Source organism: Ornithorhynchus anatinus, chromosome X1, assembly GCF_004115215.2.
Source record: "Ornithorhynchus anatinus isolate Pmale09 chromosome X1, mOrnAna1.pri.v4, whole genome shotgun sequence".
Lineage (NCBI taxonomy): Eukaryota > Metazoa > Chordata > Mammalia > Monotremata > Ornithorhynchidae > Ornithorhynchus > Ornithorhynchus anatinus.
The window spans coordinates 12,982,269-12,998,878 of record NC_041749.1 but is presented as its reverse complement, the minus strand read 5'-3'; the positions used below and the strand labels follow the sequence as shown (position 1 = coordinate 12,998,878).

The 16,610-nt window shown below is 42.9% G+C and overlaps 1 protein-coding gene across 4 annotated transcripts in view; it reads right to left on the bottom strand.

The window, feature by feature from the left end:
- The window catches only part of CRIM1 (cysteine rich transmembrane BMP regulator 1), a 209,887-nt gene that overhangs the window by 152,770 nt on the left and 40,507 nt on the right, over window positions 1-16,610 (bottom strand). For all 4 annotated transcript variants that reach the window (XM_029050939.2, XM_029050940.2, XM_029050938.2 and 1 more), the window contains exon 2: window positions 2,487-2,660. In XM_029050939.2, the coding sequence (XP_028906772.1) occupies window positions 2,487-2,660 (174 nt within the window). The remainder of the gene's footprint in view (window positions 1-2,486; window positions 2,661-16,610) is intronic.

The window sequence follows — 16,610 nt, the reverse complement described above, 5'->3', positions numbered from 1 at the left end:
GCGACCGTGTAACAAAATTCCAAAGCATATCCGCAGCTTCCCAAAACGCACTGGTGGAAACACTATCTACTTCAATCCTAACCATCCTAAACAAGGAACCCATAAGTGCTAACCTGACATGTAAGGAAAGGCGGAACGATGAGACCATGCCCCCTCAAAGGATTCAGACTGTGAGGGCAGAACCACTGGCATTTTGGAATTGGGCAGGCAGCTGTAGTCAGCCCAGCCTGCCCAATGAAACCATAGTGGGGCAAACTGCAAGAGAAACTAGAAGATGACAGCTCCATTTCTGGTTAACATCTCAGGCTTCCAGGACACCTAATCTGCTCCACCCAGAACTGGGCTGTGACAGACACTGGTCCTTTCTCTCTTCTTGTCATCCTCTTGGGTCCAGAGAGAATAAGTGGTTTTTTTGTTCTTGTTTTTTTCATCCCTACAGGACTTGGGATCTGGGTAGGGAATTCCCTCAGCCCTGCAAGGTCCCTGGCCAGGGATGGTCTCATTCTGGCTGGATTCTGGGGCCAGGCACAAGGCTTAACTTATTCAGGCTGAGGTCTGGTGAGCCAAGAACAGTGTCCATTCGACTCCCTTCAGGTCCTAGGCTGGCAGGAGATTTAAATGACTTAGGAGAGGGTTTCTCTCTCTGGCCTCTTCCTGAGCACAAGACCTTTCTCTCCACGAGGCCCAGGGGAAGCTTTCACCCTTTAAAAGCCACTGTTCTTGTAGGCCCATTCTGTCAGAGCGCCTCCCCCCTTCTCATCTCTAAATCATCTTTCCATTCAAAATGAAAATCTGGCAACTGTGGAAATCTATGTCTAATCTTTAGAAACCCTCAGAACATAAGCCTTACTCTATGGAAAATGAATATTTAATTTCCACAGTTCTAACAAAACGTCCATTTTTAGGGTAAACTCACCTCCTCCAAGAGGCCTTCCCAGACTGAGCTCCTCTTCTCCCTCTACTCCCTCTGCCACCCCCCCTTTACCTCTCCGCAGCTAAACCCTCTTTTTCCCCTTTTCCCTCTGCTCCTCCACCTCTCCCTTCCCATCCCCACAGCACTGTACTCGTCCGCTCAACTGTATATATTTTCGTTACCCTATTTATTTTGTTAATGAATTGTACATCGCCTTGATTCTATTCAGTTGCCATTGTTTTTACGAGATGTTCTTCCCCTTGACGCTGTTTAGTGCCATTGTTCTTGTCTGTCCGTCTCCCCCGATTAGACTGTAAGCCCGTCAAATGGCAGGGACTGTCTCTGTTGCCGACTTGTTCATCCCAAGCGCTTAGTACAGTGCTCTGCACATAGTAAGCGCTCAATAAATACTATTGAATGAATGAATGAAAGGGTACTTAAGCATTTACTATGCATTACACACTGTTCTAAGTTCAGGGGTAGGTTCAGGTCAATTAGGTCAGGCCCAGTTGCTTGTCCTGCATAGAGTTCAGAGACTATATAGGAGGGAGAAGAGGTATTGAATCCCTATTTTAAGGTTGAGGAAAGTGAAGCCCAGAGAATTCAAGTGGCTTGCCCAAGGTCCCATAGCAAACGAATGGCAGAGCCGGAAATAGAACCCAGAACTTCTATCTCTTTCAACTAGGCTACGCTGCTTCTCTTTTCTGATGTGCCTATCTCCCAAACCTCCTGGCCCCCCTGGAGTGGAAAATCCTGAGCTACCTGGGTCGTATATTCCTCTCTGAACTCCACCTAGAGGGATGACATTTCTCAGGCTGCAGCTCTGTGAAGTCAAGCTTTCCAAACTTCTAGTGGGCTCCATGAGCCTGATCTTTTCTGCTGGGTCTTCAACTACTCCCCAGGATTCTTTCTTTCACACTTCTTTGTCAGGGAGCTGTTCGAGCACCCTCCGACAATTCAGTTTCACCAAACAGGCAATGGCCTGGTCACAGATCAAGACTTCCTCCCAAATTTTCCTGCTCTGCCATTCAGATATGAGTACTTCCAACAACTTCTCTCTCACTTTCCTAATTTTCCACTGGCAATCGAGTGTCTGACTGGTACTGGTTTCACCTGATGATCCTTTTCTGCCAGCCTAACTCCTACATTATCCTCTTTCCAAAAATACCATTTCTCTTCTTTCTTGGGTGTACCAAATGTCTGTTCAGCAGGTCCTCCTTCCCAACAAGCTCCTCCAGAAGGACAAGGAAGTTGAAATTTTCTTCATCACACCACTGGCTAACTCAGATATTGACCTTTAAAGAACGCTTTGGAAGATAAGACGCTTCTTCACCAAGCCGACTCAATTCTACCTCACTAGGAATATTACAGAGTTAATATTTTACTGCTAGGGGATGGAAAAAATACACCACCAGCACCTGGTAACACTTATATTCCTTATTTGGGAGCCTAAGAGCCATCAGTCTCTGAAAGCACTTAAATCCTTGCTTTTGCAAGATCAAATATTATCACCCAGAAAAGTACACAACGCAAGGCAAAGCAAGTGGAAGATTTGCTAAATAGAAGTGCTTACCCTCAATCCTCTTTAGAGCTGAGAGACACGCATCCTGCCTGGGAAACTCGAAGGGATTATTGCAGGTCCGAATGGTGTCACATTCACACTTGCCGTTGATTATATTGCAACCTGTGATGAGGTTTTCATTGCATGGTTCAAATCCAAGCAGCTGGTCATCATCCCAGTTTTCATCTGAAAAATAATTAACAGCCAGATCATGTAACTGAAACCCTTGGTGACTCCATGCATCTAATTAAACAGCACAAATGCCAGAATTAATCATTTTACTGTCTTCAAATTGGGTAAGTACAAAATTGAGCAGAATCAAGTAGAAGACATTTTGACCATTCAAACAAAAAGGTGCAGACTCAACCTGAAGCAGCATGGCATACTGGATAAAGCAGGGGCCTGGAAATCAGAAGGTCATGGGTTCTAATCCCAGTCCTGCCACTTGTCTGCTGTGTGATCTTGGGCAAGTCACTTGACTTCTCTGTGCCTCTAGTTACCTCATCTGTAAAAGGGGGATTGAGAATGTGAGCCCCACGAGGAACAGGGACTGTACCCAACTCAATTTGCTGATATCCACTCCAGCGCTTAGTATAGTGCCTGGCACTTAGTAAGTGCTTAACAAACACCATCATTATAATAATAATAATAACGTTGGTATTTGTTAAGCGCTTCCTATGCAGAGCACTGTTCTAAGTGCTGGGGGAGATACAGGGTAATCAGATTGTCCCACTTGAGGCTCACAGTTAACCCCCCTTTTTGAGGCAACTGAGGCACAGAGAAGTGAAGTAACTTGCCCACAGTCACACAGCTGACAAGTGGCAGAGCCAGGATTCGAACCCATGACCTCTGACTCCCAAGACCGGGCTCTTTCCACTGAGCCACGCTATTATCATCAACCTCAATCACCCGTGCTTGCAGGAGACGTACTAACCAGGAAAGGGAGAGACAGTTCTGTTCTCCTTTAGTTATCCTTGATGGATGGAGTCCTAGTCCTAGTATTAATTATGAGTCCCAAGAGTTTGGGAAAGTATCACAGAAGCACAAGACAGGTTCCTTCCTCTCAGTATCAATCAATCAATGGTATTTAATGAGCACTGGCTATGTGCTGAGCACTGTACCAAGCACAATGGGAAAGTACAATAGAGTTGGTAGACACGGTCCCTGCCTATGAGAAGCTTACGGTGTAGAGGGGGAGACATCAAAATACATCGCAGAGAGGGGAAGCAGCAGAATATATAGAAATGTACCTAAGTTCTGTGGGGCTAAGGGTGTGGTAGGTTGGGGGTAGAGATCTAAGTGCTTAAGCCAAGCACAGGGGAGGGAGAATATTGTGGAAAATAAAAATAACAATAATAATAATTATTATGTTACTTGTTAAGAGCTTACTATGTGCCGAGCACTGTTCTAAGCTCTGGTGTAGTTGCAAGATAGTCAGACACAGTCCCTGTCCCATATAGGGCTCACACTCTTAATCCCCATTTTATGGATGAGGTAACTGAAGCCCAGAGAAGTAAAATGACTTGCCCAAGGTCACAGAGCAGGTGTGTGGCAGAACCAGGATTAAAACCCATGACCTTCTGATTCCCAGGCCCGTGCTCTATTCACAGAGTCATACTGCTTCTCTTATGAGGGGTTAGTCAGAGGAAGCCTCTTGGAGGAGATACGATTTTAGTAGGGCTTTGATGATGGAGAGAGTGTTGGCTGTTGGGTGGGATGGGGGAATGTTGCAGGCCTACTGAAGGATTCCAGAACCCATCTCCATTGTAATTCCTAGTTTCAATGCATGGTGGTTGAATGACACAGGGCCAGCAGCAGAGTAAGTGGGGAGGCCTATTGGATACAGCACTGGCCTGTGAGTCAGAAGGACCTGGGTTCTAGTCCTGGCATTGCTGCTTGTCTGCTATGTGACCTTGAGCAAGTCATGTAACTTCTCTGGGCCTCAGTTCCCTCATATGTAAAACCTGTTATCCCTCCTACTTAGACGGTGGGACCTGATTATCTTATATCTACCCTAGTGCTTAGAACAGTAGCTGGCACATAGTAAGCGCTTGCTTAACAAACACCATTAAAAAAAGGGCATTACTCCCCAATTTTAGGGTAACAAACTCTTCCTATGGGATAGAATGGAGACTCGGGGGGCGGGAGGGATGGGAGAGGGGAAGAGAGAGAGAGCAGTCAAATCAGACTGTTCATATCTAAGAATACTCTTGCAACCTAAACTCAAATGTCAACACTGGATAATCAAATACATGAAAAATCCATTCACCTTTATAGTCCCACACTGATTAGCTTATAAACTGAAGGTCCAGCTTAGCTTTTTTAATGAGCAAAAACCGGTGCCCATTCAGAATGTCTAATTAACAAAAGAAGCCATGCCTCCAACCCCTCATACTGCTCCCCTTTGGAAAACGAACAGCTAGGGAAGGATTGATGACAGTTGCCGGTATCAGCTCAACGCCAAACCAAAGCTGCATTTGCTTTCTTTAAAACATAGGCCAAGGAATTTTTGTTTGGCTTTGTTTTGCTATTTTTTAACCACCATTTGATTAAATTTCTAAAACACCCTTTCCTGATCCTTTTAGAAATACAATCAAAGGCTGATAATTGTGTCGACCTTGAAATCATACAAAACTGTGAGACAAACACAGTTAAAATGATAAAAAACGCAGTCCCTTTTGAAGGACTACTTGGCAGGTTGAACTTTGTTCACATTCCACTCATGGGAAGATACATTATAGGTTCCAAGTATAGGCATTCAACTCTTTTGTTAAGTAGCAAGCCATCCCTTCCTTCTGCTCTCAAAAGAGCATTCTTTTGCAAATTCATTCACTCATTCATTCATTCAATCGAACTTACTGAGTGTGTACTGTGTGCAGAGCACTGTACTAAGCACTTGGAAAGTACAATTCAGCAACAGAGAGAGAGAATTCCTGCCCACACCAAGCTTACAGTCTCAAGGGGGGAAGACACTCATCAAAACAAGTTAGGCATCAATAAAAATAAATGGAATAATAATAATAATGGTACTTGTTAAGTGCTTACTACGTGCCAAGCACTTTTCTAAGCACTGGGGTAAATATAAGGTAATTATAGCTACTGATCGCCTCCAGTGGCAGGCAAGAATCACATACTGAGAAATGCTTTAGTGCTTTGGAAATGTAATATTTCTCCTCTTAAAATCAGGGAGGAACTTTATGCCTTATCAGATTTGGTTAGAGGTTTCCGAAGACAGTTGCCAGGTCACAACTTCTTTTGCATCTAAACTGAGGGCAAATCTTTCCTTTTTCCTCATAGAGATAAAACATATTTGAACGATAGGAGTCACCTTTTTCAAATCACAGCCAAATTCTGGACTTTAAACCACAACAGGAAATCTGGCTGACCAAGCCTGCTCAAACCACAGAGGGGAGGGCAATTTGCTTAGCTCAGCTCTGAGCTTAAAACCGGTTCTATACCTAACCCCTAATCATGGCAACCTACCAGTCATCACCCAGCAGACAGGGCAAATTCAATACACAATAGAACATGTCTCTCTCTCTCTCTCCGGTTACTGAGTTTCAAAATGAAATGCAGTCACTTTGTTTAAGACCCTCAATTACAAAGACAGATGGCAGCGGTAGAGTTGATTTGATATTTCGACACTGCATTGGAGCTAGATCACAGCTTTCCCAACGTGGAAAAATGGGCCACCTGAGAGAAGACACACAAGTGCCAGGTTTACAAATTCCTAAAACCAATTAATGGGGGAGAAAAAAATTTAAAAAAAAAGAATTTTAAAGAGGTAGCATAACTAGTTGGGATTGGTAAATCCTGATGGCTGAAAAGCTTTTTGTAGATGTCTGGAGTTGGAATTTGATATTGGAATCTTCCATCAGGGATTTAGAACCTTTCAGATTTCTGCTGAGAGATGAGCTCTCCCCACCCTCCCCCCGCCCAAAATGTACATAGATACTTTATCATACTTCATCTCAACTTGGCTGGGGACTGATAGTTCTCAGTAGTGTGTTTGCCATCTAGAGAGGCAAAAGACTTGGACCAGAAGAAGCTGAAAATAAAAAAAAGGCTGACGCACTGAATATATTGGCTGAAGAAGACTGGCAGAACAGTAAGAGATGTCACTTGAGAACTCAAGACTCAGTGAAAGCCCAAGCGCTTAGTACAGTGCTCTGCACATAGTAAGCGCTTAATACATACTACTGAATGAATGAATGAAAGCCATTGATGGTGGCCTTTTCTCCACCGCTTCTCTGTGCTCCATGCCAGACTCCTTGCCCCTGACCCCTGCTGACTGCTGCTGTGGCGGAAAGGAATTCGGGGATTCTTGCCGGGGGTCTTCGGGGCAGTAGGGCCGGAGCATCTGGCGGGAACAGTAGTGGTGGATACTCTGGGGTCTGGTTTGGGCATGTCATGAGGGGCTGCCCGAAAGCCCTACCCTCCGTTTTTGCACCCCTCCGACCCAAAAGAAGCAATGTGGCCTAATGGATGGAGCCCAGGCCTGGGAGTCAGAAGGAGCATGACTTGGCTAGAGTATGGGCCTGGGAATCAGAAGGACCTGGGTTCTTATCCGGGCTCTGCCATATGTCTGAAGGATGACCTTGTCTGTAAAATGGGGATTAAGATTGTGAGCCCTATGTGGGACAGGGACTGTGTCCAACCTGATTAACTTGTATCTACCCCAGAGCTTAGAACTGTGCTTGGCACATAGTAAGCGCATAACAAATACCATAATTATTATTATTACTGGAAAAATTCTAGCAGGACTGATATATTCTGGGTTCTCATGACTTGGTGGGTAAATTCAGACTCGTTATTTCCCCACCTTGCTCTGTCATGATTTCTCATTAACAGTTTCTTCCTCAAGAGGATGTTAAGAGGTTAATATTTGCAAATTGAAGTTTGGGAGGCAAGAGACACTATGGAAGGACTCTCCCAAGCATGTAGTATAGTACTCTGCACACAATCAGTGCTTAATAAATACCACTGAGTGAACCATTTACTCTGGGCAAAGCACTCTACTAAATATTGGGGAGGGTGTCAAAAAGTAATTATGTGACAGTCTTTAATCCACATGAGGTAAAATAGTGATGAGAATCAGACTGGGCCCATACATGCATACTAGAGTACAAGAAATCAGGAGAGGAGTAAATACCTTTATCATAAAAAAATGAGAATTTGAGAATCAACACAAATGCTGACTGCCTTCAAGTGACATGTCCACGGCCAACCCAATCAAATCACTACGGTACTGATTACCATGGGATGGGCTGAGAAAATGATTTTGCCCATGGAAAATTTTCTGAGCCTCTTGCAAGGGTGCACTAAAAGGAAAATGGGAGAGGAAGAGAAGGGTGAGGGGAAGGATAGTCACGAAATTGCACTTAACGGCTTTCAGAAATCTCTCCCCCTTGAAAATGACTTTCAGCATTTCAACGCTGGCTTACTGGTTGTGCCATTACATTTTCCATTTTCTGGGCCAAATTCTCATTGTACTTCCAGGAACTGGGAAAGGAGTACCGTACTGCTTTAAAAAGGACCCTCCCTTCCCTTTCAACACTCAGAGTAACACCTGCAAACAGCCACACATGTCTGGCCTCTCGGTCTGGCCTCAAACACCCTGAAAGTTATGGGGCACTGTGGGGAGGAGAAGAGGGGAAGCCAAGGGAAAGAGAGATGCCCAAAGGAGGTCCAGAAAAAGCATCACCATAAAGGAATCTGACTCCCCTGGAGTTCCCAATGAACAGGTTTCCTTTGAGGTCATTCCCATGAACCCTTTCCACTCAGTGGATAAAATGTCCAGCAATGTGGGGATACAATGAGAGGTACATTTTGAATTGTGATGGGAGTCCCCTCCGTGAGTCGGCCCTATAGCTTTCAGGCAGTTTCTGGGTAGAACAAAGTATTCTGCTTACCTCTCCACTGCCTTTCCTTATCGTCTTTCTCTCACTCTTTATTGGCCATGACTGGGCTTGAAGGCTGTGTTTTTGAAAGGCAAGCCCCAAAGTTTCATTCTAATAATAATACTTGTGGTATGTGCTGAGCACTTCCTATGTGCCCAAGCACCGTACTGGGGTAGATACAAGATCATCAGGTCCCACAGTCTACGAAGAGGGAGAACAGGTATTGATTCACCATTATGCAAATGAGAGAACTGGGGCCCAGAGAAATTAAGTGACTTGGCCAAAGTCAAACAGCAGACAGTGGCAAAGCTGGGATTTGAACTCAGGTCCTCTGATTCCCAGGCCAATGTTCATTCCACTAGGCCACTCACCCTTTCACACTTTAAGAAAAATGTAGGAGGCTGGGGAAGGAACAGAGAAGGAAAATTGAGATGACATCAGTGGAGCTGATTTCTTATGAGGAAAGCTGAAAGGATGAAGACTGCCGAGTCTGGAGAGACAAATGGTGCTCGTGACTGAAGTTCAGAGTGGGTGAGGACAGGGAAAGTGCATAACTGCCATTCATCAAATCTTCCCCCAGCACCGGATGGAGGGCCACACACTGAACCATTTCAAACAAATGAAAGGTAATCGTCACATTGAATTGGTAAGCACGTGGAATGTGTTACCACATGACCTTTTATGGGCCCAAAATAGTCGGATCAAGAGGGATTTGGGTAAATTCATAGAAGAGAGGTGCACATTGTGTTACTTGAGGGAAAGTTATAAAATGTAGAAAAAAAGGTTATGAATGTTGGATTGCATCATTAGCAAATGGAATGGATGTTTAGGAGGCAAACCTCACAGTGTTCTTCTGAGCACTGTTTCTCCTCCTCAGAGACAGAATACTGGACTGGGTGCAACCACTGATCTGGTAGAGGGCAAATCTTATGTTCTTCAAGTTTGAGCTTTCTAGGAGAAAACTACAAGGCACTGTGAGGCCCAAGGCTTGGACAGACTAGTGAACTAGTTACATGGCTGAGAACAATTCTCTAAAACAGAGAAGCTTGTGAGTTTGTATGATAAACTATCATTCCTCATATCTACAGTTAGGTCCTTAATGACACATTTTGGAGGGTGTAAATATTCACAAAAGTATAATTATATTTCCTGATACAGTCATATACCAAACCACTATTATCCATGAGCTAAATTTTAATGTGGTTTTGACATGATAACAAGACCCCGAGGTAAGTAGCTCGCCTAATTGCCACCTTTCAGTGAACATAATAAGTTGGGAGGGCATTTACTGAAGTTTCACGATGACAGTACACAAAATGGAATTGCTATATGAAAGCGTGAAGTGACTGCTCTTGTTTGACGAAACTGCTAAGTTATTTGAAAACGTAATATTCTACCTTCTAAAGTTGTGAAATTGGCCCTGTTTAGTAATGACTAAGTTCCTCTCTGCTCACAATTCATTTTTCTTTTATTTTTTGGTGGGGAATAAAAATAATAAAATGAAAATACTCTGAAATAAAAAGGTCTGAACTCATGGGGTCAGTTAAGCAGAAGGGAGAGAAGGATATGGACAGTGAGGTCTAAGTAGCACTACGCTAGCTGGTTCCAGAGGGTAAAGTCTTGTGCTGAATTCTGAAATTAGTTGGTGTGAGCCCCATTTAAAATTGTCCCTTTGTTTAATTATTTCTCTCCTATTTTTATACTAAACTAAAAAATGATTAATCAGTCTTGCTCTATTCACTCCAAAGTAAGTCAAACCTGCTATAACACTACTTTTCACAATTTTTCATTATGGGTACTCAGCTTTAAAAGCAGATGAACTATTGATCAAAAATCAGTACAGAAAATCCATTCAAAATCACTGGAGATATTCAACATGGTCTGAATGGAAAGTTCACCCAGTTTATTAAATTATTCTAAATTTTGATTTGTTAAAATAACAAATGGTGATGATGCATTAAATAGGCAATGAATTCTGGGTGCAGAAATGCCTTCATAAAAGGGATCATATCCAAGAAATGAAAGTCTGCAATTATAATTTACTATCTCTCAACTCTACAGAACCTCATGCTTCATTCTATTTCAAGCGCAATTTGTTTTTTTCTTGAGCACTCCCTTCTTTATGACACTAATCCTTTAGACTCTCATTTGTCTTGGATCGCTCCATTATAATCTGCTCTGTTTTTTTTCACCAGTGGCACAGTCTATAGGAGAGTTCTAGCTATCAGTTAAAGTCCCATATGGGCCCATTCAGAACTTCACAGAGGGTGGTTAGGATTATGGCCCCACAGCTCATGGAAGCGAGTGCACAGTTGTGTCCCCACTAGAAATTATGCAATTGTGCCTCTAACCCTCCCTCCACCTCTTGTCTCTATCCCAACCATTCTTGCCTTTTCCACTATGAGACTTCTTTTCTATCCTGCCACTCTCCAAAGTGGGCAACAAAATGACTGAAATGGAAGAGGAAAGGAAGTGGCTGTTGGTGGCAAGAAACTGCAAAACTTCCTCTTCTGGACTCGTCCCTGTAATGGAAAATCAGTATCTGTGCTACATATGCTTATATCCTGTCTTGTCTTATACTGTTGAGTCACCTCCGACCCATAGCGACTCCACGGATACATCTCTCCCAGAACAACTCACCTCTATCTGCAATTTTTCTGATAGTGTATCTATTGAGTTTTCTTGGTAAAAATGCAGAAGTGGTATCATTGCCTTCTACAACACAGTAAACTTGAGCCTCAGCCACGCTCATATCACTGTGCTCTGAATTTCTTCTTTCTATCCCTTCAACTGTTAATGTGACATATGAAAGCGACTAGCCCACACAATCATCTCATTTTTACAGATGGGATCACCTTAGCTCCATTCTGAACAGTCACTTCTTTAAAAAAACACAAACACTACAGGCTCTCCAACCTTGGTGATGATAAGGAATATTTTCATATTTTTTCATTTGTTCATGTGAGAGGAAAATATCTGAGCTTGAATTATTCCTCTTGTTTTCACCCACTTCTGATCTGGAGAGCTGTCTTTTCTTCAGCTAATGCAGAACTACTGCATTAGGGGAATAACACATACGAACACAGACGATCTCGACTCTCTGCACTCCTCCGGGTTCTTGAAAAAACACTGGAATTAAACATATTGTTCTTGAAACCATTTACAATCAAGTGCTTTTCAGACCATTTTACATGACTTCTGCAAAACTCCTGACTTGCCTATCCAGGTTAATGGGGTCACCAGTTTCATGGTGTTGAAAGGCAAATAAGTGAAGCCTCCCCATTCAGTGAGTTTTCCAGCTTCAGATTAATGTATCTGCAATGAAACCAATTCACATTCATGTTATGAATAGAACCAAACCCATAAAAGTACTCCTCAATAGAGGATATTTTGAGTTATAAGGCACAGCATTTGCATTGCTAGTTATACCATCTCAGTTTTATAACACATAATGCTAATAATCATGATAATTGTGATACTTGTTAAGTTCTTACTATGTGCCACGCAGTGAAGTAAGCACTGGAGTAGTTAAAAGATAATCGGGTCAGACACTGTCCATGTCCCACAGAGGGCTCCTATTCTAAGTAGTTGGGAGGACAGGTACTGAATTTCCATAATACAGATAGGGGAATTGAGGCACAGGGAAGTTAAGTGACTTGCCCAAGGTCATTCAGCAGGTATGTAGCAGAGCTGAGATTAGAACTCTGGCCCCACGTTCTTTGCACTAAACCACACTGAAGAAGGGGGAGGTATTGTCTAACTCTTGAAAGAAATACCTGAGGAGAGGGATGTATAGGTATTTCTGTCAGCTACGGAAAGGAAGTAAAGCATGAGGAAAAGGGAGAAAACATTTCTCTTTCTCTCTCTTCCCCCAGGCCCCGCCTTCCCCAATCAATTGATCAGTGATATTTATGGAGTTCTTACTTTGTGCTGAGCACTGCCCTACGCTTTTGTGAGAATACAATACAGTAGAGTTGGGAAACATGATCCCTGCCCACAAAGTTCTTACACACTAGAGAGGAAGAGAGATCCTAAAATAAGTAACAGACCAAGTAAATGGCATAGTGTAAGGAGCTGCATGTATATGCTTCTCTAGGTTATGAACTTCACTCTAAACTGTAAGCTCTCTGTAGGCAGGGAATGTGTCTACCCACTCTGCTCTACTGTACTCCCCCAAATGCTCAGTATGGTGCTCTGCACATAGTAAGCGCTCAATAAATACCATCGATTGACTGTTGCTGTGAGACTGAGGATGGGGTAAATATCAAAGTGTTTAAGGGGTACAGAGCCAAGGGCACAGGCAACACAGAAAAAAAGGTGAATAGGTAAAAACAAGAACAGTCAGAGATATTTCCATCTAAAAAATGGTCTGTTGGATTCAAAGATGCAACAATGAGTCACTAATATTGAATGCCTACAGCAGAGCACTGTATTAAGCACTTAGAATATTAGTGGATATTTCAGAAGATAGTAGTATTAGGATTTTGTCTTGGGGTACAAATGAGCAATCGACAATCTCAGCAGCCTGTTTTGTTTAGTCAAAGATCTTCCTTGGCTATCTTTGGTGTCTCTATGTACAGTGCCCGGAAGTGTTTGCAGTTCTTCCACTTGATGATCAAGTGCTTCCCGAAGCCTCTCAATGTTGCTAAGAGATTTTAGACAAAAATAAAATTAACTTCCCTAGAAATCAGAAACAGAGAAGATAAAGAAAGAAAAATGCCCCCTATCAGAGAGAGCATGAATTTGGGAATGAGTCGATACTGAAGTTGGAAAGCACTTTTCAGCGGCATAACAAGGATAAAGTAAAAATAGACACTGCTACAGGACTGGGAAATTCAGATTTCATTGTTTTAAACCTGGAGTGATTCAGAGTTCAAGCATTTTGTTCAAGACTATCTGTAGTGAACAGAAAAGCAACTGGACTAGAGTTTAGAGAATCGGGCGAAATAGACCTCTCTTGGGAGAGAGAGGGTGGAAGCTAAAGGTGACTGTACTGAAACTTCATAAGGGAGGGGTTGGGGAGAGGATGAGCTGCCCATATATGGCTAAGCCAGGAGTGAGATGCAGCTCTTAACTCCCAAACCTAGGCTCAACTACTGTATCTCTACATTCTTGTTGGAAAAAATCTGAATTTCATCACCACAGTTCAGCCAACCCAGAAACTACTGGGTTTTCTTTGTTCTACTGTTGGGAGATTCAGATATATCAATAGCTGATGTCCTGAATAGGTTCATTAATACAGCAGAATGAAAGAATATACTCCAATAAAACTTCCTGCTACAAGCTGGTCAGTGTATAGTTCTCTCCATTAAACCCAACTAGGCAGAAAGGTAGCTCTCATGGAAGAACCAAAAATTATTGCAGTTAGTTTGTCTAGAAGCTTCCGAAACCTGTTATATATTAACCTATTCTTAAAAGCTGCCAACCACCACCTCTCCACTGAAGCGAGCCTTCTCTGGAGAAGCTGGATCTTCTCTTGTAACCCATGGCAATACTTCACTAGTGTTTAACCTGAAAATGAAAAACGACACATGGAGAAAGCTAATTAAGTTCCCGCAACCTGGTGAACAGCAGAGGACTCGACAATGGGATTTAACGTATGTCCGGATTTAAATGGGATCGCTTCTAGTTGCTCAAGGGGAGAATGACAAGGAATCTCATTTACTCTTCTGTCCCACCTCGCAAACCTCTGTCTTCCTCAGACAGCACGTTCCTGTCACTGCCTGCCTAAACATGAGAACCCCATCCTCGTCCATCCTCATACCTGAGTTCTATCCTTTACAACCAGAGGCATCAGGAGGGACCCAGGTGATATGTAATAGTGTCTTGCACACAGTAAGCACTCAGTAAATATAACTGAATGAATGAATGAAAGAGTCCACACTTGAAGAGAGGCATGGCCATGCCCAAACCACCAAAACACATCCTAGGAAGGTTGCTTGGATGCTAATATTCCTAAAGACAACTTCAAGAAACTTAACACTGGAGAAGATTCCTGGGTTCCACAGGTACACAAGCTATTCCCTCCTACCCACCCGTGAGCCTCTCAGGATGGTCAGATTTCCCATTTAATATTGTGTCAGGCAGGTCTGGGCAAAATTCTCTCTCTGAAAATGTTGTAATCAACCACCAAAAGTCAGGGAATGAGAAACCAATCTGATTTTAGCAAATGATAAGTCATTCATTCAATCTTATTTACTGAGTGCTTACTTAGTGCAGAGCACTACTAAGTGCTTAGGAGGGTACAATATAACAATAAAAAGATTACACTCCCTGCCCTCAATGATAATGGTTAGATAAAGGCTCACAAATGCACTCCTGAAGCACTGAGGCCTAGTGGATAGAGCACAGACCTTTAAATCAGAAGGACCTGGGTTCTAGTCCCAGATCCACCATGTGTCTTCTGTGTGATATTTGGACAAGTCACTTCACTTTTCTATGCCTGAGTAACCTCATCTGTAAAATGAGGATGAAGACTGTGAAGCCCCTGTGAAGTTCCAACCTGATTAACTTGATCTACGCTGTGGCTTAGAAAAGTGTCTGGCACATATTAAGCACTTAACAAATACCATTAAACAAAACTCCTGGCAATACTGATCTGTATTCAGCTTGGCCACCCATTCCAGAGAAAAATGAGGCAGTGTAAGAGCTGTTAAGGTGTTACCAGCTGTTTCCCCTCCTCTTTCTGCTCCTCCCAAGGAAGAGAGGCAGAAATTGATAACCCTCTCGCTTCATTTCTCCATCTTCCCTGCTCCACAATATGTTCCTTTTTAGCACCCACCCAGAAAATATCTCTGTCGTCTGCCTGTATGCATCCACTGGAATGGTTCCACTTATGAGTTGCAGAAAATCCAAGCACTACGTTCTATTATTCTGCATCTCGGCATTCTTCTGACACTGAGCCTGTAGTCAGCTCTCAGGAGCATTCACACTAGTGAGTATCTGGTTTAACGGAACCAATATTGAGCCCAAACTATTTCTCCAGCATCTAGACCAGTGTGGAGTCCCTGACTTACTAATTTCCGACTTGTGACATAACGGCAGGTCCGATTTCTCTGAATTTCTACACTGTAGGGTTAAAGCATCAGATGTGATTTTACAGTAACGGGCTTGTAAGATATGGTCATGCAGCCTGTCCCCACCTCCTAGGCCACCAATCAATCAATCGCATTTATTGAGCATTTACTTTGTGCAGAACTCTGTACTAAGTGCTTGGGAGAGTGCAAAATAACAGATTTGGTAGACACACTCCCTGCCCACAGAGCTTTGAACAATGCTTGGCACACAGTAAGCGCTTAACAAGTACCACAATTATGAACAAGCTTACAGTCTAGAGGGGGAGGCAGATATTAATATAAATTAATAAATTACAGATCTGTACCTAAGTTCTGTGGGGCGTGGAGGGGCGGTAAATCAAGGAAGCAAATCAGGGTGAAATAAAAGGGAGTGGGAGAAGAGTCTTGATCAGAGAAGGCGTCTTGGAAGAGGTGTGCTTAGAAGATGGGGAGAGTAATTGTCTGGCAGATATGAAGAGAGAGGGAGTTCCAGGCCAGAGGCAGGATGTGGAAGAGAGGTCAGTGGCAAAACAGATGAGATGGAGGTACAGAAAGTAGGTTGGCACTAAAGGAGTGAAGTGTGCGGGCTGTGATCTACCACCAATAAAACTGATCAAGAAGGGACACCTAAATAATAGTGTTTACCTTGTTTCACACTGAGTAGGGCTTAGTATAAGCAGAACTGAGAAATCTCGTGTAATCAGCAAATTCTGTAATGTATTTTATCCTAATATGTGGGCTTCCTGAACTAAGCCCAAATGACTTTTTGAAACTCTAGAAGAATAGTAATCCAGAGGAACATGAAGAGGGCAGGTTCAGACATTCAGAGATCATAGAACAAGGTCCTCTTTGTTAAGCTGCGAAATACCTCCAGAGTTCATTTATTTAACGTGATGGTACAATAATTAAAAAGAAAAAAAAAGGAGCTGCAAATGGCATGGGTATTCATTTTAGGAGGATAACCGAGAAATGAATTAGCAAGTTATTCTGTGGTTTCAAAGCAGCTCTTGCTCTCAAGGACAGCTGCTTGCAAATCATTCAATAGTCTTTCATTCAATAGCATTTATTGAGTGCTTACTATATGCAGAGCACTGTACTAAGCACTTGGAATGGACAATTTGGCAACAGATAGAGACAATCCCTGCCCAAGGAACAAAACAAAACAACATCATCAAGATAAA